Source organism: Polypterus senegalus, chromosome 7 (genome assembly GCF_016835505.1).
Source record: "Polypterus senegalus isolate Bchr_013 chromosome 7, ASM1683550v1, whole genome shotgun sequence".
In the NCBI taxonomy this organism is placed as follows: domain Eukaryota; kingdom Metazoa; phylum Chordata; class Cladistia; order Polypteriformes; family Polypteridae; genus Polypterus; species Polypterus senegalus.
The window spans coordinates 107,632,030-107,655,436 of NC_053160.1; the positions used below are offsets into that span (position 1 = coordinate 107,632,030).

General features: G+C 36.5%; 1 protein-coding gene across 1 annotated transcript in view; it reads left to right on the forward strand.

The window, feature by feature from the left end:
* Nucleotides 1-23,407, forward strand: part of LOC120532052 (protein unc-13 homolog B-like) — an 812,076-nt gene that overhangs the window by 424,630 nt on the left and 364,039 nt on the right. The window contains exons 11-15 of the mRNA XM_039757963.1: nucleotides 10,162-10,208; nucleotides 13,912-13,990; nucleotides 17,589-17,663; nucleotides 18,068-18,287; nucleotides 18,592-18,635. Of these exons, the coding sequence (XP_039613897.1) occupies nucleotides 10,162-10,208; nucleotides 13,912-13,990; nucleotides 17,589-17,663; nucleotides 18,068-18,287; nucleotides 18,592-18,635 (465 nt within the window). The remainder of the gene's footprint in view (nucleotides 1-10,161; nucleotides 10,209-13,911; nucleotides 13,991-17,588; nucleotides 17,664-18,067; nucleotides 18,288-18,591; nucleotides 18,636-23,407) is intronic.

Below are 23,407 nucleotides of genomic sequence, written 5' to 3' on the forward strand. Positions count from 1 at the left end.
AATGGATGCAAATAAATTTTGTGTAAATTCCTTATCATCAACATTAGGTGCATAAGTAAGCATTTATCAAAATCATTTTACACTTAGATAAGTTACCCGTGACCATCACATATCTCCTTTCAGGATCCAGTACTACATCTGATGCTACAAATGAGACTGCTCTATGTATGAGAATTCCCACACCTCTAATTTTCTTTGTAAAGCTACAATTGAACATTTGGCCAGTCCAGTCCTTTTGCAGCCGGAACTGATCCTTGCTTAGTAAGTGGGTCTCCTGTAAAAATACTATTTTAGCTTTTAAACCTGTTAAGTGAGAGACTACTTTCTTTCTCATTAATTCGTGATTCAGGCCTTTAACATTCCAGCTCACAAAGTTAACTGTCCCATCATGGAGACATTGATTCTGAATTTTTTATGTCATTTTATAGTCTTAACTGGAAGTGAGACAGCTTTAACTTTAATTTCCTATTTCCCCAAGACTTATTGCCATGCAGCCTATTGTTACTTTGGTAGTTATAATTATAAAGATTAAAATGACAGATTAGGTATAGATATAGCCTGCTCTCTTTCTACCCCCTTAACCCCCACCCTTCCATTTTGCCTCCCCATGTGAGGCTAGACTGCACTTCACGCAGTCTCGGTCCTCTGACATACCCAGAGACAGAGCATTTTCCTAATCTTAGCATATTGCCACTGCAATTAAATCCAAGAAGCTAATGCAAAAGTTCATTACTGTGTGGCCTATTTATGCTGCCTGTATGCTTCAAGAATGTTTTAAATGTATCGACTGGCAGATGTTTAAGGAGGCAGCAACAAGTGGGGGAGTTTTGGACCTGGAGGAAACAGTTACAAGTTATATCAGTAAATGTGCTGAGGATGTTGCTGTCACTAGGACAGTCACTGCATATCACAGCCATAAACCCTGGATGAATGCAGAGGTCCATTCACTACAAAAAGCCTGGAATTCTGCTTTCAGGTCTGGAGATACAGCTGCACTCAAGGAAGCAAGAAGGAAATTGGTGGTGGGAATAAAAACGGGAAAAAACAACTATGATCTTAAAGTACAGGGTCATTTTTTTTTTTAAACCAATGACCCTAGGACCACGTGGAAATGCATTAAAAATGTCACAGAATGTAACAGCAGATAGGCACGGTGTCTCACAGACTCACCTCTAGCTGATGTTCTAAATACCTTTTACGCTCATTTGAGAAATTGAACAGTTTTTACCTCCGCCAGACTGACCCCTCCATCAGATGAGATGCCTTTCACTGTGTCAGCAACAGATGTAAGGAGGTCCCTGTTGAAGGTTATCCCCCCTAAAGTTGCAGTTTCAGATAAGATCCCAGGCATGGACTTGAAGGACTATGCTCACCAGCTAGCAGAGTTGCTGGCAGATATTTTTAACACTTTACTGACCTGGGCATCGGTACCAACATGCCTTAAGACCTCTTTTATCATTCCAGTCTCACAAAGGTCCACAATGTCTTGCTTGAATGACTACCTTCTTGTGGCTCTCACACCTATAATTTCAAAGTGCTTTGAGAGGCTGATAATGGTGGCGATAAAAAAAAAAGTCCATCAATGTAACAATTTATAGACTGTATTTAATTAAATAAGGGCATCATAGCATCTACATGATGCTACTCATTAAAGTTAAATTTTTCACATCAGAAGCTAGCAGGTGAGTCTCTTAAATTAAATCCACATTGACATGATGATAGTGAAGAAAGTCAAGCATTCACACTCAGTGATATGAGTTCAAGGCAATGAAATTGTATGAAGTTTAGCTATACTCCACATGACAGAAGGAAAAAACAAAAGCTTTAACAGAGTGAATAAGAAAATGAAAGTAGAAATTAAGAGGCATAGCATTTAGTAAATTTATGATCCATATATTCAAAGGTTGCTAAGCTCCAAAACCCATCCCGCACTGCCACATGGCCTACACTTAGCATCAAAAATAAGCCAAATATCCTCAGCCTCAGCAAAAGAAACAAACTGATAACAAGGTGTGCCAACCCACCAACTCTCCCTATTTACATTAGTAGCAATTCTAAACAGAACTGTCCAAAGGAAAGGAGAAAAAGCCTTATTCTAGGAATACATGGGGAGTGGTGTAGGATTGGTTACGGCACCTCGAAGTCCACAGTGTTAAAACCAAAAATTAAAAGCAGACTCTAAAGGCTGAACCCATAATCAACTACAGACCTAATTAAGAAGCAGCAGCCTGACAAAATCCCTGTACATCACTCTTCCAACAGTCAATACAGAGGGGGCGCTGTAGGGAGAAATCCAAAGAAACCCAGAAAGTTGCCAACAGAACCAGTGCTGGATAAAATAGAATTGCACACTGCCTCTGAAGCTTCCGCAGTGGAATTAAATTTTGAGTGAATGTTTTAATTTCACTTTAACAGGGTAAAGCAGAAGAGGCGTAAACCCAGTTTCTCTGTCTTTCCCAGTGATGGGGTAAAAACCTTCCTATATTGCACAGTGAAAGAACTGAAATTCTAGAAAAAATAATTCTGGAACATTTTGTGGTGATGTTGGAGTTGGAACTAGCTTCATTCAAAACCAGTTTTTGTATGCAGTATACCACCATTATCTCTACATTATACTTGGTTGGACCACAGTTAAGCGTGGAACAGAACTGGGTTGTCTCTTTTACAGACTTCCTTCAGGTACTTGTTTTAAACTGTCTCTGCAGGCTCAGTCCTCTTGATTCACTAGCTACACCTTTAGGGATAGGACATCATCACTGAGCATTTTTATGTCATTATCATGGTGAGAGAGTATAGTTTGCAGGGCCTAAAAGTATTTTTGTCTGTTCTTCCTTTAATGGAAGGTGATTCACAAGTTTCTGTACTTTTTACATGGTCATAGTGTTATACTCAAAAACTAGGTTTCTCATAGCATCCTAATTATCACAGTGTAATAAGGTGACTTTAGCACAGTTGAGTACAATTTCTAGCCTGACAAAGATATCACTGCAAAGACAAGCAAGTCAGAACTTTTGGAAATAAATTAAGAAAATTTTCAAATTTGGGACAAGAAAGCCAAAGAGTAAGGGCTCATTTGGGATAGGGAAACAGAGCCAACAAGTGCCACATACTGTAACTCACAATTTATTCTTATTCAACTTAGTCTTGAACACTTAGAGTACAGGGCAGCATGTCTTACTGGAATGCAATTGACTCAAGTGTCACATCATCCCCAACTCCAAATTCTGAGGTAAGTGGAATGCAGTATTTTTCCTCTAGATACCACAATAAACCAGTGCTACAGACTGCCTTAACATTAACATGTTCTAGTGCACCAAGGTATTTTTTTCTTTTCAAAGAGAAGCTGATGCAAATTCTTCCAAACCAATGCAAATCTCTTTCCCTGGCAGCTTCAATGAAATCAAGGGAATTTGCCCCAATGTAGTCTTACTCCATATGCATTTTTTCTTTTACAAATCAAGCTTTCCTATAGAATTGATTATTAATGAAGCAGTATGGTATATGTGACTTACCCCTTTGATAATTAACTTGAAAGCAATAGCTTGGCAATTTGATAATGACTAGAAAACAATCAAGTGATCCAATATCTTTACCAGGCTTGTTTGTTCCTTATTTCTACCCTGTGAAGTACTATGGAGATGTATACATGTAGTAGTGTCATGTCCCTTAAACTCTATGAGGCTAAATGGTTTCTGTGTTACTCATGATTGAATTTTTCACTGACGCCTATCTACCTTTGCTTCTCCAGCACATCCTGCATCAGGGGTGGCCACACTTTTTTGGCTTGCGAGCTACTTCTAAAATGACCAGGTCGAAATGATCTACCTACATTAAAAATGCTAGCTATATATATATATATATATATATATATATATATATATATATATATATATATATATATACATATACACTCACCTAAAGGAATATTAGGAACACCGTACTAATATGGTGTTTGACCTCCTTTCGCCTTAAGAATTGCCTTAATTCTAAGTGGCATTGATTCAACAGGGTGCTGAAAGCATTCTTTAGAAATGTTGGCCCATATTGATAGGATAGCGGGTCAGGAGATATAAAAGGACTGTGGGAGCTCCCAGACGGCGAGCTGAGCTGGGTGGAAGGGTGGCAACGCGTCTGGGAGCTGGAGGATTGGTTTATTGTTTATTGATAGTGATTATTGTTAATTTACGAGTATAGTGGTGGAGAGTGTGCTTTGTACACTGTGGCGGTTAAATAAAGTCAATTTGAGGACTTTTACCTGGTGTTTGGAGTCGTGGACAGGGGTTCAAGGGAGCGAGAGCACCCCTATCTATCACAATATATATATATATATATATATTTATGGTCACTACTCCATTTGGATTTAATAATTGTCATTTGGGAAAAGGCTGACTCGCATAAATAAGTACAGCCGAATAATGCAGTCAAGGAGCTTTTGAATTCAGCCGAGTGAAAATATGACGGCTGTCCGATTAACTGCGATTTTAGTTCCATCTCCTTTCTCTTTCTTAGATCGCTTTTTGGAAGGATGTCAGTTTCATAGTTTTTAGTTCTAAAATGCCTTTCCACATTTTCCTTCTTTGAAATAGCAATGATAGATTGACAGATCAGACAAATGCACTTCGATTGTGACATTGCGAGAAAAAAATTCCTCTTCCAGTTCCACATCCAGCCCATACCCTCCCCAAATAATATTTTTTTAAATCCCTTTTTTAGTCAATATAAATTGGAAGGCTAACTAGATCACAGCCAGAGTTTTGCAGTAGCTCGCGCGTTAGATCGTGCGTGCGGGATGACCAGTGTGTTAGAAGAGAAGAGATTTCAGACTGGCCGCCCTGTATGTTAATAAAGTGGCAAATGCCATAGGGAGGATATATTATAGACTAACGTTTAAAAAAAAAAAAAATTTTAATGCAACGCGATCTACCTGCACTACCTTTGCAATCTTCCGGTCCATCGCGATCGATGCATTGGGCACCCCTGTCCTACATAATTTGTGCCTGTACTATCGATATTAACTGTTCACAAACAATACTTGAGGATTGTATCAGATCTTACCATTGTCCATTAGTTTCCTAGTTATATTTTCCTTTACTGTGTAGCCCTAACACACACACACATATATATATATATATATATATATATATATATATATATATATATATATATATATATATATATATATATAAAATGTATACAGTATGTATGGAAGTGCTTTCTCTTACTTCTTAAATTACTTTCCTTTAATAATATGGAACTTAACACCCACTTTAAAATATCTCTTATATGGCAAGAGGCTATATTGTCAAGTTGTAACATTTTATGCATACAAGAAACTCACTTTGTTTAATACAATTTTGTAAAATAAAAGTGTCTACAAATTTTCATTTTAACTAACCTCTTAATTTGTGATCAGTTTTTCTTGCTAATTAACTTTTTTGCTTTAATTTTAATTGACTTAACTCAGACCCCTGAATTCGTCCTTTTCTCCTTAATTAGCTGCCAAACAATAATGAGACACAAAACAAGCTAACACATGACCAGCTAATCTGTGTCCATGACACAATATCTTAAAATAATAAAAGGTTAAGGTCTCAGTAAGGCTGATCTGCTCAAGTCACATTCTTTGAAAAAACAGAAAAGCAACAGTTTTTGAAATGTCTGTAGTGCAAAATAAAACAAAAACATGGAATTAAATAATAGTTTTAATTAACAGCAAGAATTCACTTCTCAATAAGTAATTGGTTGGAAAAGAATTGGTTGGAGTTTGAAGCCCCAATTTAACTGGTTATCTGCTGGCTTACTTCACATCTCTTTTCTATTTGGCTGCTCCTTAATGCAGAAAAGAATCAATTCAAAGGACTGAATCCTTAATAACAGGGCTATTAAAATGAAGGGAAAAGAAGTTAATTAGAAGTGAAAACTGGTCACTGATTAGGGAAAGGGTTAGAATGAAAACCTAATGTCACTGTAGCCCTCTAGGATCAGAGTTGGACACCCTTGCTCTGTAGTATTACTTGAACAATATTGCACTGAAAAAATTGTAAATTACAGTGATAATGGCAAGAAAATGGCAATTAAATGAAAAGAGGCAGAGCATTATTAGCCTTAGAAGTGTAGGTGTTTCATTTAGAGAAATTGTAAAAGAAATCAAATTGTCAGTGAGTACCATGTCCTACACAATCCAAAGGCAATTAGAAACTGGAAGAAACTCTGATAGGAAGTGGTCTGGCGGACCAAAAGTCACAACTCAATCAGAAGACAAGTTTCTGAGGGTCAACAGCTTGCATGATAGACACCTCACATCTTTAAGCACAACTTAACAGTTGTCAAGAAAATTAAGTCTCAGTTTCTAATGTGAGGAAGAGACTTTCTGCTGCAGGTTTGACAGGACGAGTGGCAGTAAAAAATCCATTCCTTAAAAGATAAAATAGGGCCTTGAAGTTTGTTTAAAGGATCTTTCCTCACTGTGTAACACCAACTGACAAAACCCCAACATGGAGGAAAAATTGTGGTATTCTGGGATTCTTTTGCCGGAGGTAGAATTGGTGACTTGCACAGAGTGGGTGGCATTCTGAATCAAAAGGGTTACCATAGTTTCACTCTTATGTCATCAAAAGGTGGCCACATAGATGAATCACTGTACATTTAATGATTTCATTACTTTTTTTTATTGATCATTGTTTATTTGTTCTGTGACTTGATCTCATGAAACATTAATACATTAAACTGCATGCATTTCCATAAAAACTGAAAAATCTGAGGTGTTGTAAAACCTTTGACCAGTAGTGTGTGTGTGCTTGTTATTCTACTGTATATATATTATTTTTTAGTTATTGCTAGTTTGTGGACATTTGTTAGATTTTGTTTTTGGTTATTGTTCCATCTGCAGCTTTTCCTGCTTGAGGCACAATGTCATAGTGGTTAGCACTGCTGCCTCACAGCTAAGTTTATGGCCACAATAATCAGTCCAACCCAACTGCACCATTATCATCTACTCAAACCTAGTTCAGTTCTTCCTTGCCTGTTGACTTAAATGCATTTTTCAGAGTTCAGCAAAGTTCCCAAACATTTCTGTAATTTCACTGAACTCCTCAGGTTTTGTGCATCACTTTTATTGGTTCAGGCCCGGGACTGTCCAATGAATACACATTAAAGGGATATTAAAATAATTTTAACTATATTACTTAAATCTGCAGCAAGTTTAGATTGTACAAATTTATATATTTAAAAAGAGACTATTGAAGAATACTACTACTACTATTAATAATAAATGAAAATCATGTCTTTTTTTGAACTTGAAGAGAGACCAAGAGGATTTACTGCTGGTATGTATCAAACACCTAGAACAGACCAGAAATGTTCAAAATGTATTACAGAACTGCTAGGTGAAATTAATTCTTCAATATATTAATTAATATACAGTATTGTATTGTCTGTAGCATTATTTTGGATACATTTAGACTAAGATGTGTAAGGTTTGTCTTTTCTTCATCTTGTGCCTGGAAATTGCTGAGTCAACTATAAAGTATTTTTAAAACATTACTGAGTAAACCTTAGAGACTACAGTAAACAATCAGATTTCTAGTTTACCTGTCTTTTTGCCCATTCTTGCTATTTATGCTTCTCTCCTTTTTTTCCTCCAGGAAGTAGAGAAGATGGCCAGGTCAAATCCTGTCTACTTATATTTTAAGTGTTTATTTGTGCTTGAACCTTGCTTGCATGGAGTATGCTCATAGTTATATTAATTAGTTTTGCCATTTAATTTTATATGGTTGCACATTGAGAGCAAATCTGATTATCTTGTATTGTTGTGTGTATTTATGTATAGGCTATATAAAGTCTTTTGTGGTTAAAAAAAAAAAGCAGTCACACACCTCTTTCACCATATGAAGGCCAAAAGATTCCTATTTATGCTATTGTATTATGCCTTTTTTTTTTACTGGTAAAGAGAGATTGAAGGAACCCCACACCACTAATGCCCATCCTTTTTGCTTCGTATTAGCAACTCTTGAACTTTAAAATTGCTTGCTGGAAAACAGAAAACAAGCCTTTGCCGCACAGGTTTTTGTAATAGGATGGCTTTGGTTTCTTCTTCAATGGTATAGTGTTGTGCTATGCTGTATATAGTTTCTTTAATCCATTCTTGTTTATGTCAAGGAAACAAAAACTTTGATACCACAGGGTCTCTTATTTCTTCTTTTTTTCTGTACCAAACAGTTGTAACTGTGAAAAAATACATTACTTTTTCACAAGTAAAGTCTATATTGTATTTAAAGGTTAAAATCCATATCGATCGATGCTCATAATACCATGCTACTAACTTAAATGGTGGATTGTGTAATGTGCAGTAAGCGAACAATTGTGCCATAAAATGTGTTCACTGTAGCAACATCTGCCACATGTTCCAGTAAATAACCTGAAATAACCTTTTCTTACCATTGCTATCCTGCTACAACAGTCTAAGATAGATGGAGACCCGATGTGAATGATGAAATGAAGCCATTCCTTTGTCTTTTGGCTTTTAATATTCTATTTCTTCTGTTATTTGTCTGAAAGGCTGGAAATGCAGTTCATCATTATTTTATATTGATGTGTTAGTTAACATTTCAAGGCTTTTCTACACTCAGAATGTGCCTGGGAAGCCAAATATAAAAAATAAAGTGTGTAATTTCATTATCCCCGTTAAAGTTGCAACAGAACCAAGCAACTCCGACTTGGTTTTATTTCCAGCTGAACCTGGCTTCTCTTCAAAGATCAATTATTCTGTTAGTCAGACTTTTTCTTCCCAAAACACTTTATGCTGGCTCCAGATACCCTGGCATGTCTGAGCTCCAGCTCATAAATAAAGGCACCCTTGTTGGGTCCATGCTGTCATCTATCAATCTTAGTAGACTTTAGTCCCTATGGATTCCTTCTTGTGTGTGATTCAGATTTGAAAGGCATATTACCTCCTAGTGTTGCTTTTTTCTTCACATAGTCATAGCATCCAGCATGTGATCTTTCTTTGCACATAGGTGTTGCAGTAATTACCCGCAGTTCTCGAGTTCTTTTCTTCTTCCCTTGAGGTCTGTGATTTTGCTTCAGAAATCTGTTAGCACCCCCAGTTATAAACATAAAAATAAGTGTTCAAGTTAACACCTGTTTGAGAACGATAATTTCTGAAAAATTACTGAATTTAGTTCCATTCTTAGAAACATATAGCATTTTGAGATTTTTTTCTATTGCCCTGAACATACTACATAATAAAAATAATAAATTTATATGATAATATGTACACCTTATATTTCACTATATATACTTCTGGATCTCTTCCAGAAAGTTTTGTTTTGTTCTAAGTATCGCACTTACAGTATAACAGATGTTAGTTAAACAACTGGTTTACACAGTTTTCCAGTTTGCAATATTGATATACTAATTCTGTCTTCCAAGTAAAAGTTTTTTCTTGATAGTATTATTTAGTGGCATGTAAATCTAATAAAAATAAAAATAATTATTTCTGGTTAGCATTACTTAAATTTATTATAGTGAGGTATTTTACATCAGTATTGTGCTTTAATAGTAATAATTTTCTTATGCAGAACCCACTTTATACAGTGACTGGGTTTTTGTCCCTGAGATAACGAAGTAAGTAGTTAGCATTAAAATCCCATTTTGGTCAGACTCCCAAAAATTGTAAATAGATAAAGAGATAGCTGACCAGATATCTAAGTATTGAAGTTTGAATAACCAACAACATCCTGTCACTTTTTTAACTGTTTTCATTAGTGCTGCATTTCTTGCCATGCTGATTTTAGATCATTAAAACAACATCAAATTACAATTGTGGTGTTTGTCCTCTTTTAAAAAGAGTTTTCTTAGAAAAATAAATGTGTGATAAGTATACAAGAAATTTAGATTTTTTAATGTTGCTAAGATGTGTTTTTTCCCCCTGGAAAACAATACAGTGATTTTGACCAGAATAATTAAAATAATAAAAATTGGTTTGCTAGTACACAGAAATACACACATTCATGAAGTGATTCTCAGCCAAACTACAGTATAATATTGCATGCATTTGTTTTTTGTTGTGCTTATATCACATCTGTGTGTCCAAAGTCTAAATAGATGAAGGTGTGCAGGTGTTTATAGAAGTCTAATGTAGTATAATTTTAAATCTTATAGAGCCTCAATGATGGGCATCCTAACAAACCTTCTTGGATTAAATGTGGGTAAGTAATATTTCTTTTTAATTTTTTAAAATTTTATACAAACATACTATCTAAAGTCTAGTCAGAGCATAAGAATGATAATTTGTTAAAGTGATGCACCTAATGTTATTGTTGAAACATTACTATAAAAAATAATCAGATTTTATTTTCAGAAATGTGCTACATAAGTGACAGTGATTATTGTTCAAAAGCAGCAAATTCATAATCATATAAAGAGTATGGACATATCCATACTCATATTTAACAGTCATTTTGTAACAAACTAGATATGACATGAATAAGTAAAACTGTGAGCCACTGGAATCTTTAAAAGTGTGCATACTAAAAGCATTTCACGTGGGTTTTTTTTAGGGGATTTTTCAGTGTTAGTTGCTTTCAGTGGTGCCATTTTTGGGAGGACAAACTGCAGCAGCACTTATCTATTATATAGTGCCTTTCACATCTATCTGTTATATAGTGCCTTTAATAAATGTGTATCTGCTCATTCCATGGGCTCATCCTCATCAAAAGTGCATATTTTGGCCTGTCCAGTACGAGACCCAAAAGTCGGGAGCATATGGTGATACAGTGCATTGCTGCACCCACTACACGATGAACCATCCGGATTGGGAGCCAAGTGTAGCCATCCAATGGGTGATACTTCAACACAAACCTAGGCTAAAATGTACCCTTTCCACCATGCTGGCCAATGTGATATCAGCTTTCCCATTTCTATTATGCTCCAAAACTTCCAAATACAATCCCCTTTTCTTTCCATAACTTGTCCTATAGCTGTGGAAAGGAACCAGTTCACCTGCCACCAAAATTTTATACTACACCTGTCTCTAAATTGCCTAATCCTTTGTTAATTTGTTCAGTTTGCCATTCTACCAAAACCCACAGTATAATGTCCACACCCCCACCCCCATAATCTTCAAATAACATACACTTCCGTCTGTCCTATAATACATCTACTGTATATCACAGGTCTAATTCAAATCTTATTTTGCCTCTTCTTAAAGAGTTTGCTGGGCTTACCTAAAATAGGCACAAATTCACATTGTAAGATCCACAGACTCCCACATCTTAAAACATAACTCTTTCCCCGAACCTGTCTTGTACTAAACCCAATGGACAAATCCATCCTAACTCTTATTCTGCCTTTACGATCAGGATACCTATATTTCCTTGATAATAAATTTTGCCCTCCTTTCCTTCAGGTCTGAAAATGTCTCAATTACTTTCTGTTAAACTGAGTCATTTTACTAAACCTGCCAAAACAATTTAGCCTCATTCTATTGTGTAGGTCAGTGTCCTAAACCCATTTTCTTTTATGGCACACTTTTTGTAATCAAAAACATCCCAAGGAACACAACTATTTTACTAAGCGCAAACACATTATATCTCATACATGTTAACAGTTAACTGGCCGAAGGGCTGGGATTACCGGAGAAGCCAGTAAAATATCAACTCCAAGATGAGCGTTCACAGGGACGGCTCTTAGTGACCACTTTGCTGGCATCTCCCAGATGCTTTGTCCCTTTGCCTGCCCCTCTCTACCTCAGAGGAATCTCGTATGCCCACTATCCACAGGTCCTGAAAGACTCGCTGGGAACCGCACACCCAGGCAGTTGGACTTTAGCAGCCTTGAGTTGTGTCTGCTACAGATTCGTCTCTTTTTATGTCATCTTCACCAGGGTGTCCTGTTCTGCTCAGATAGTTTTCGACCACCTGCAGAGCTTGTCCCTCTCCGGTTCAGACCCAGGTGTGCTATACTATTATTTCCATGGCACACCTGGGAAGCTCGCACCGTGCACCACTGTGCTGCAGCACACAGGGTGAAAATCACTGGTCTAGATAACTACGGCTACTTTAATGCTGCTTGCATTTTTCAGAAAGACGTTTCATGTCTCGTAATTCTGTCATTGTCCTCAATACGTTAGTGCCAACAATTTGAAACAACAAACAGGGAAAGCAAAAAAAAGCACTACTTACTACACATCCAGTTAGCCAACTCCGTTTTTCATAATGAGCTGAAAAAGTCTGTTGATAAGCGTCTCCTCAATGACTTGTCTGCTGATGAGTTCAAGCTCCTTTATCTTCTTTTTTTCAAGTGAATGATTTGTGTAGTGGTGTTTCATTAAAGAGATAACTGAATTTTCTTTGATTTCTAAAATTCCACTTGAAGTTGCTATTTCCCTAAATTCCCGCTCACTCATCTGTACTTACGTTAATGGCAGGTGTGAACTGTGAACCATGGACATTAACATGAAATACTGTATTTCATTGATGATTGTCCAATCAAATTAGATTAAAAAAAATGAAACAATTCTAATTTGCTAGCAATAAATGTGGGAGTGTCTGGGGTGTACGGATCTGCATTCTTGGAAAAATCTGAAAGTAATTAATCAAAGGGCATGCTCAGATCACCTGCTTGCCAAAACATCAAGGACTTGCATACATTCTCATTTGGCCGGTGTTGTCCTCTCTGGAAACATAGGTATTCACACAAAAATTAAACAAATACTATTCCGAATCAGCTTTTAATGGATGTTGACACCAGGTGCGTTATGTAAATAAACAAATTTATTTAATGATTATTTTGCATTACTTAATTATTTTAAGTTAAGTTTTTAAAATATTTGGAGGGAGCAGCTTTCCAGTGCTCCAAATTACAAACCGCTACTGGTTGCTTTCTTATCTTTTATCTTCAGTTAACAAATTAGAATATTGGGAAATGAAAGGAATGGTGTGTCACTGAATTTTCAGACGTGGTTTTAAAAGTAATAAATTTATAAAGGGGTCAAAATGATTGAATTTGGCAGTTTGCACCTTGCGCTTGAAACAGTTGCTCTGTTGAACCCCTAAGTTGGAAATCTTCAAAATATAGTGCGTAGGATCGCTGATTAAACATTTTACAATGATATGCACAACGGAATGTCACTGAGTAAACATGAACTTATCATGTGGACTTCACATATCTGGAAGAATGGAACAAGTTTTTATTTGTAAATGTCCCCCAGCAGTTAAGAAAGTAAACAACCTCATTAGGAATCTTCACATTTTGACCTTTATAATGAGGTTTGTCTAGAAACAAGAAAATAGATTTGGTAGGTGTTCAAGTGAATTACAGAATGCTTGGCCGTAGCATAAAATATAATGTATGTTTCAGGCTAATACACAGTAAAGCACAACATTTCACAACAACAAACAGTGGTATGGTTAGGAAAGATGAAAGGAAAATGTTCCTGCTGAGATTTTGGAACTAAACATTAGTAACATTAAACCGGGTCTTTTTGTGGTGTTCCCTTTATTGTATATAATATCCTTAGCTTTCAATACTGAAAGGGAATCATTCTTAATCATCTGACTTCCATCCATCCCCTAATCCCACTTATCAAGAGCAAAGTAACGAAGAACCCTGAGCCTAACCCAGCAAGCAGTGGGCACAGGGTAGGAACAATCCCTAGACAGGATGTCGGGTCAGCACGCACCCACATAAACTAGGACAAATTTAGCATTGCCAATCCATCTAAACTGCATGTCTAAGGCAAATGATTTTTAAGTGTTCTAGTGACATGAGTAATACTTGTGTTTTTTAAACCCAAATGTTACACTGCAATTAGAATCTCTCCCTCCAATGATGCTCTCTCTTTAAGCACAGTGGTGTCTTTGGGTCTGTTGTGATACTGCAAAGATTTTCACTGTTCCATTTATATTCTAGGTCAGGTGCTGGTCTGTATGGAATTGACAGTATGCCGGACCTGCGTAAAAGAAAGCCTATCCCGCTGGTTAGTGACTTGGTGAGTTCTCTATGATGAAAGCCTCCAGAGAAAGAATTTTCTTAATAAACAATAACGCACCTTTCTAGGATAGAGTGACTGGAAACCTTTGCCCGCACTTAATCTCTATATAATGAAACCTGTAGATTTCCATTTTTGTGTAATCTGTAATTTGAGGTGATGGCCCACAGGGACTGTTTAGTCAATAACCTCTAGGCCTGGTGTTAATTATCTGATTTCTTCTCTTTTCACATACAATTTCTGTCATCATCCATTAGCACTTAATGAAAAATTGCTGTGTTAACAAAACTAATTACTAGAATAAATGTGAAATTATTAGAATAAATGTGTAGTTTGAAAACTGTATATTAATCTATTGCAGTTTATATTGATGTCCTGTCCTTGTGGTGAGCCATATTTTCTCTATACTCTTTTGCTACCAGGCATTTTCTAGGACTCTATCAGTTAATTTGAATGGTGGCAGGGTTAGGGTTGATAGTGGTCCCTTCTTCTTTTTGTACCTTACTTGTCTGTTTCTTTTGTATGCATTCAACATTTTTGCCCAGGCCATGGTAAGTGGAAATTAAGTACACTAAGTAGATCTCTTTAGAGAGAAACTCTTTTTAGTACTTAATTATACATTTTTATTTACTTTTGTTTTTACATATGTGTGCATTAAAAATATTTATTTATTTTGATTTTCTTTCTTTCTTTCTTTCTTTCTTTTGCATAAGCTGTAATTTCTCACCTTTATTTTGAGCATAGCTGGGTGCCTCGTTGTTTAAAGTTTATGCTTTGATGCACCTGAAATATTATATTTGTTGTTAACAAAATTTAAAAATCAGCAGGTGACCAAATTCATTTATCTCCTTAATATCTTCTGTGTTATTGTGTGTTATAGGCATCAATTATATTTGCTTACCTTTTTTCTGTACAAGGAAAGTAACACACATTTCTGTAAGTAGTAGAAATTTTTAATGTGCACATTATTGCAGTAGCACACGAACATAAAAGCTGTCTACAGCAGTCAGTGGTTCTCAAACTGAGCATCACCGTATTCAAGCTCTTTCCAGAGCATGGTGAAGAGTAGAGAGATAAAATACTAAACATGGGTCTGAATTGCTGCTCATATCCTCTAATGTGCATTTGTATATCCATTTTACCTTAGCAAATCCTCTCCTGCTGTTATGATTATTACTGAACATTGTCTCATAGGTGGTAACGGCATGGTGGCACAATGATAGCACTGCTGCCTTTTGCAGTAAGGAGACCTGGGTTCGCTTCCCGGGTCCTTTCTGTGTGAAATCTGCATGTTCGCCCCTTGTCTATGTGGGTTTCCTCCCACAGTCCAAAGACATGCAGGTTAGGTGCATTGGTGATCCTAAATTGTCTTTGGTGTGTGGGTGTGTGTCCTGCGGTGGGCTTGGGCCCTACCCGGGATTTTTTCCTGCCTTGTGCCCTGTGTTGGCTGGGATTGGCTCCAGCAGACCCCTTTGGCCCTGTGTTAGGATATAGCTGGTTGGACAGTGACTGACTGACTGTCTCACAGGTGTATATTGCTTTCCATGTTCTGTGGACAACTATGAAATAATCTATGAAAAAAATGTCACACTTATAGTAACTCACATTGTTTTACTGCACCATGATGAAGAAAAAAACATATCAAAACTGTTGCTGTTCCAGTTATTTTTATTATGTCAATGTGTTGCGCTACTCCAGTGCTTCTCAATTATTTTCTGTCATGCCCCCCCTAGGAAGAAGAAAACATCTTGCGCCCCCCGCGCGACTATAAATAGTATCATTTGTCTATAAAATTGTTATAAGTACACCTCTGCATAACACTGTATCCTTATTAAGAGAATAAAAAAAGAAAGAAATATGGACCAATTTACAACAAAGAATAGCTTTATTAAATGTAACAGAAAAGATTTAAAGTGCATTCTAAATTCAAAAAAAATTTAAAAGAAAAATAAAAAAGCATGTTCCCCGAGGTCAAACGGGGGGCGCGCCCCACTATTTGAGAAACACTGCACTACTCTGTTCAGTGCTTGTATGGACTGGGTGTTGGGCAAGGTTGTGGGGTCCAGCGGCTGTGGGGCATCTGTTGGTGAAGAAAGATTCACGGATCTTGACTTTGCTGTGATCTTCCCGGAGTGAATGGGGGCTCAGATCGGGGCGCTGGAGATACTGGGCGAGGAGTCTAAGTACCTGGGCTTGTGAATGTCAAGGATAAAAACCAAGATTCAGGCCTTTAATGACCTCTTGGGCACAGCCATCAGCAGTGTGTCTGTTTGCGGAGAGAGTGTGTGTCGACCTTGTCGAGAGGTTTACTTACCTTGGCAGTGACATTAATGTCTCTGGTGACTCTTCCTTTGAAGTCAGCAGATGGAGTGGGAGAGTGTGGGGGGTCATGAGGTCGCTGGAAAGGGGTTGTGTGGCACTCCCGATATCTCTGCAAAGGGACGAAGGTCCAAGCCTTTAGAGTCCTGGTGCTTCCTGTCTAGCTACATAGTTGTGAGACATGGACACATTACCTGCATTGTGAGGGAGTGTCACGGCACTATGGCCATGTGGCACATTTCCCCGGGGGTGATCCGGCCTGTAAGATCCTCATTGTTGGGGACCCGAGTGGCTGAACCAGGCCAAGGGGTCACCCACATAACAACTGGCTGTTGCAGATAGAGGATCATTTCCGGAGGGTGGGACTGGACCATGTATCTGCCTGGGGGGTTACCAAATGGGATCCTGTTTCGTCGTGTAGTGAGTGCAGCAATGCACTGTACGAGTGCATGCTCCCCAACTTGACTTGACTTGAATCTCACATTATGAGACTTTTTGTCATGGTATATGTCAGACTGCCACCTGCAGTTGCTGATCTGGTCGCCAAACCATGTCAGTTTAAATGACTGAAAATCACACGTGCTGTGCAAAGGATTAACAGGTACAACAAACTCAGCCTTGTTTTTTCCCCATTCTTTTGTGATGTTTGTGAAGTCTAATGTCCCATGTATCTTATTCTTCATTGTTGTATTATAGGCATTGTACTTCTGGATGAACATTCATTGGTTATCAACTATCAATATTGATTTTTGTCTCCATCTACAATGTGCCATCTTATATGTTCTCTTATTTTCATGTAAAATTGATGCTGACTAGTCGCTTTATATACTGTCAGCTTTTCTGCTATATAAGGCAATGTGACACACTTTATGCAGAACTGCTTCATGCATTATAAGAAAGGGTAGATATATCCATTGATGAGTAAGGTATCAGTGTTATGTACTTGGAGAGATAACTCATCCAATATAGGCTAATACAGCTCTTTAATGTTATGCAGGCCTCACAAAGCTTAATAGAAGCTGGAGGCTTTAGGGATTTGATTCACTTGAGCCAGCCACATTGTAAATTTTCAGAGAAGAATTTGACAAACAAGGTCAATGTCAAACCCATTAAATTTGTAACAAAAAAACTGTGGTAAGTTTCTTTAATGATCAGTTTCTAAAAGCTTTAGTAAAGAGTGAAATTTACAATGGTCTCTCTTGCTTACTTATTGACATATTATGAAAGACCAATTGATTGTGAAATTACAGCATGTAAATTTTGCTTTTTTTTCTCTTAGTCACTGGTACAATCAAGAAAAGCAGGAATTACATCAGCTTTAGCAACCCGAACATCCCTCAAGGATGAAGATTTAGTAAGTTATTTTTTGTTTGTCAGTAGAATATGGTATAATTAATTAATCATTGATTTTTAAACAACTCGTACAAGCCTTGAAGACCTTATTTCATATGAAACAGAAGGAATGCTTGATTGTTGAAAAGATTATTTTAAGTTGGTTTTCTTGTTTGCTTTAGTCAGATTTTCATTTTACTTATAATTTCATTGTACTGGTACAATGACAATAAATGCTTCCTTCCTATAAAGTGTACAGGAGGACAGTTTAATGACCTATGTTGCCACAAATTAAGATCCCACTGTGTAACAGCTCCTACCAAAAGTTTCCCATTTAAGCTTAGTCAGAGTAGTAACACTAATCATTTCATCAAGTTTTTTGAAATTTCTGTTGCTTTTAGAGACTTGTCTATTTATTTTCTGCAGAAGAGCCATGTTTACAAGAAAACTCTTCAAGCACTAATCTACCCCATTTCCTGCACCACGCCTCACAAATTTGAGATCTGGACAGCCACAACACCTACCTACTGCTATGAGTGTGAAGGTCTGCTCTGGGGAATTGCCCGTCAGGGTATGAGATGCACAGAATGTGGGGTCAAGTGTCATGAGAAGTGCCAGGACCTTTTAAATGCAGACTGCCTACAGCGTAAGTCTACCAAGCAAAAATGTCCCATACTATGGGAATAAGTGCTTGTAAAAGTTAAGAAAAGTTAATTCACCCATTGTGTTGCTCATAATTGTTTATAAGGAAGTTTATAACTCTATCCTTTTTAGTACAGTTCACTTCAAAGTCCATTGTGTACTGTCATGCTTTTTAAAAAATCTGTTGTGGCCATGTATCCAGTGTTTGAAAGTTAAAATAGAATGTTCATGGCAAAAGATCTGTACATTCTTACACAGGGAATAATATCAGGATTTCCTCTTATTTGTGAATGTGATATTTAAAACAGGCAGTCTCATAAAAAATTCACCTGCTATCCAGTTTAGAGACACAGTGAGCAGGTGTTTATCCAGGCTACATTAGGGGTGATGTGAAAGTCAACTCTGCATATGGGGATATGTGTTCAGTGCAGGGTTTGCTAATGTACACACTCATACTAGGTCATTTTAGAGTTGTCAGTGAAGCTAATGTCAATGTTTTTGCTGTATTTTCAGTGCATATAAGAAATTCATAAATAAAAGTTGCAAATATACACAAAAATTTAATAAAAAAAAGATTTTATTTTATAGTACAGTAAATAAGAACTGAATGTAAGTTTATGCCTAAAGTAATATCTACATGTATATTGACAATTGGCTAAAGAATTGTTGGCATCCATTATAAAGATAAACAAGAAAAATGTATAAAATGCATGACAAAAATAATAATCATCTAGTTATATTTACTTTAGAGCTGACGCTAACGAACCTTATGTATAACATTTATAGCACACAAATTATTTTTTAACCATTTCTGTTTTTCTACTGTCGAGAAAAGCCACGCAAAATTCCTCTAATCATGCGTTTTATGTTAAACACATTTGTAAATTATTAATGTATAATTTAATAATAATAATAAATAATTTGCAGAAAATAATTTGTATACCAGTTTCAATCCAGGCAGCACAGGCATATCACATGCACATGGAAAACACAAAATAGGTATAATATCTGGATTAAACAAAAAACTCAATCAAAGGAAATAAGTAGAAATAAAATTAATTGATAAGAGCAGGTACAATTCTACCTCTAACTTTTCGCCAAGCATTAATCACCGTCTTTCCTAAACAAAATAAGGACTTATTACAGTGTGCATCATACAGACCAATTTCACTTCTGAATTATGATGTTAAGATACTCTCCAAAGTCCTAGCTAGAAGGATGGAGAAAGTGCTGCCTTCGGTAATATCACAAGATCAAAGAGGATTTATTAAAGGCCGACACTTAGCTCCCAATCTTCAACGCCTGTTTAATATAATATATTCTCCCGCAAAGTCAAACACCCCAGAGATATTATTATTGTTGGATGCAGAAAAAGCATTTGATATGATTGAATGGAACTACCTTTTCACCACATTGGAGAAATTTGGGTTTGGCCTGAACATGCATGGATTGAACATTGCATGGATTAAACTACTGTATACCAATCCAGAAGCTTCAGTTTGTATTAACAACATTAATTCAGACTACTTTAAAGTAGAAAGTAGTACCAGACAAGGATGCCCCTTGTTACCAATGCCTTTTGCAATCGCCATTGAGCCACTGGAAGTTCACTGTAGAAATGCTTATGAGATAAAGGGGATTATCAGCGGAGGACTTGAACAGAAAATTTCTCTATATGCAGATGATATGATACTGTATATATCAGATCCACAAAATACTGTGCCTGCAGTCTTAACATCTTTATATTCTTTGCTTTGTACCCTAATAAATGCAAGTTATCACCAATATACTAACAACCCAATTGTTCTTCGTTCACTCAGAATACGGAAACAATGTAGAAAGCATTTTAAGTTAAAGAAGCTTTTATCTGTGGCACCTCTGCACAAGAACCACCTTTTTCCACCCTCTGAAACATATACAATTTTTAATGTCTGGAAAGATTTGGGGATTAAATCACTTAGAGACCTGTACATAGACAACGTCTTTGCATCCTACGAACAATTACATTCCAAATTTAACTTCCCAACAAGACATTTCTTTTACTACCTTCAAATCAGAAACTTAAAACAGAACCTGCCCAATTTTCCTCGCCTTCCACCTACATCTGTGCCGGAATAAATATTGATCAGGGACCTCCCTTTCATAGCTCCAAGAGGAGAGTGGGAAAATGATCTCTCACTCAATATTTCAGAAAAGGAGTGGAAAGTAGCAATGCAGAGAATCCACTCGAGCTCCATATGCACAAAGCATACAATTATTCAACTCAAAATTATATATTGAGCACATTTGTCTTGCTTAAAATCGTCCAAAATGTTTCCAGGGCAAGATCCAAACTGCAAACATTGCAATCAAGTTCCAGCCTCACTGGGCCACATGTTCTGGACCTGCACCAAATTAACATCATTCTGGACCAACATCTTTAAATGCCTATCAGACACCCTTGGTGTTACACTCCCTCCTAACCCATTAACAGCTGTGTTTGGTGTACTTCCAGATGGGCTTAAAGTGGAGAAAGACAAACAAACTGCAATAGCTTTTACTACACTATTGGCATGTAGACTCATCTTGCTCAACTGGAAGAATCCTAACTCTCCTATTCTAAGTCAGTCGATAACTGATATTATATACTATTTGAAACTGGAAAAAATCAAATTCTCACTTAGAGGATCTGTGCAGAACGATTCTTTCCCCTTTTTTTCCTTTTTTTCTCTCTATTTATCATTATTCACTTATTAATTCATCTACTTATTTTTACTAGCTTAAAGTTTTACTCTGCTGGCTTAGCTCTCTTTTTCAGGGGTGGGGGTTGATTTGTTTTCGATCTTAAGTTTGTAAAAATGTATTTATTTGTATTGAATGTTGTGCGATTTTAATAAAATCAATAAAAAAGTGCAGGTACAATGATAAATAAAATCAGAAACAAAGATAATCTAAACAACTAGTAAGTCATTCAGCAACCAGATAAAAATTAAGAATGCTTGTTAAGGAAAGCTATGCAATAAAAAATGTTTTTAAATTAGACTTAAAAATTGCTACAGTTTCAGCTGATCTAAAGTTTTGTTTTAATATATAATTTATATAGTTCCTGTTACAGGTATAGCTTCAACAATGTATTTCTGTGGTCCTTTTTATTTTACTCCTATCCATTGCATACCAAGGTAACAATAGTGATTGTAGTCTTTCCTTGAAAATGTACTGTATGTAACACAATAAACTTAAGGAGATTTGTCTCAGTGAGCCAGTACTTTCCCAGCTGGTCAAGCCAGTGCTGAGTAATACTAGTAGATAACCCACACCAACATTAACTTTGTGAATCCTATAATAGTTTGATCACCTACTGGCATTGTGATATTGCAATAATGCGTTAGTGTTGCTGAAAAATAAACATGCAGAACCTCAGTTTAACTGTTATCTCAGTATACATAAGGACCTGTCTTGTATTGTACCCACTGTTCACGTAGCTCTCTCAGTTTGGTATTATGTATATGTGCATATGGTATTATGTCTGACATAATTTAATTTTAAACACAAATATTCCAAATACATTGTTGATTGATTGAATTGTGTTTTACCTATTGTGATGTGTTTGTTTTTTAAGCTCACTAAGTTGTGGGTAATGCAAGTTATGTTAGTAGTTCACCAGAGAAAGTAGTAATCACTTTATTTTCAAAAAAAATTAACATTTTTCATGGAGAATTGTGGGATTGGCACTTGTTAAATGACTATTTCTGGTCTTTTAGTTCATTTAAGTAGCAGGTCTGATTTTGATTTCTCTGCCTTCTGTTTTCTGCCCTTATCCAAGGTTGTCAAACATTAGAACATTAGAACAATCTAGGCGAGATCAGGCCATTCAGCCCAACAATGCTCTACAGTCCTATCCACTTAATTCCACTTTAGGGACTTTTAAAAGTCCCTAAAGTCTTACTGTCTACCACACTATTTGGTAGCGTAGTGTCTATGGTTCCCTGTGTAAAGAAAAACTTCCTAATGTTCATGCGAAATTTACCCATGGCAAGTTTTCAACGTGTCCCTGAGTTCGATCCTCTGTTATAATACCCTTCATAATTTTAAACACTTCAATCATGTCACCTCTTAATCTTCATTTGCTGAAACTGAAAAGGCTCAGCTGTTTTAATATTTCTTCATAATTCATTCCCTTTATCCCTGGAATTAGCCTATTCACTGTTCTCTGGATTTTTTCTAGTGCTGCTATGTCCTTTTTTTAGCCTGGAGACCAATACTGCACAACGTACTCCAGATGAGGCCTTACCAGGGCATTATAAAGCTTGAGCATATATATATTTTCAGACCTCCCATTATGTTTTCAAACCTAACATTTTTACTTCCTATGTGTTATACTTTACGTTTACTGAAGTTTAATCTGCCACATATTTGCCCAAACCTGTATGCTGTCCAAGTCCTTCTGTAATGATTTATTGGATTCCAAATTATCTCCCAATCCAACTATGTTGGTATCATCTCCAAACTTAATCAGCTTGTTACTTATATTCCTAAATCATTGATATATATATATATTAAAAACAGACGTGGCCCTAGCACTGACCCTGTGTAAACACCACTCTTAACAATCAGCCAGTTCTGATAAGATTCCTTGCACCATCACCCTCTGCTTCCTATGTCTGAACCAGTTTTGGACCCATCTAAAAATATCACCTTGAACTCCCACTTCTTTTAGTTTGATACCCAACCTCTCATGTGGCACCTTATCAAATGCTTTCTGAAAGCCAAGATAAATAATATCACATGCTCCACTTTTATCATGTCCTTTTGTTGCCTCCTGATAGAATTCCAGCATGTTAGTAAAACATGACCTCCCTCTTCTGAACCCATGCTGACTGTTCAGAAAAACTCCTGTACTTGCCATATACTGCTCAATCTTATTCTTAATAATTCCTTCTATTAATTTTCCTGTGATGAATGTTAATCTTTCTGGCCTATGTTTGCCATTTTCTAGTCCTTCAGAATCACTCCAGTGTGTAATGACTTTCTAAAAATGTGTGTCAAAGGTTTATACTGTATATGTACTCTCTAGCCTTCTTAAGAACTCAAAAACCAATATTATCTGGTTCTGGTGATTTCTTTGATTTCAGCCTATTTAATTTG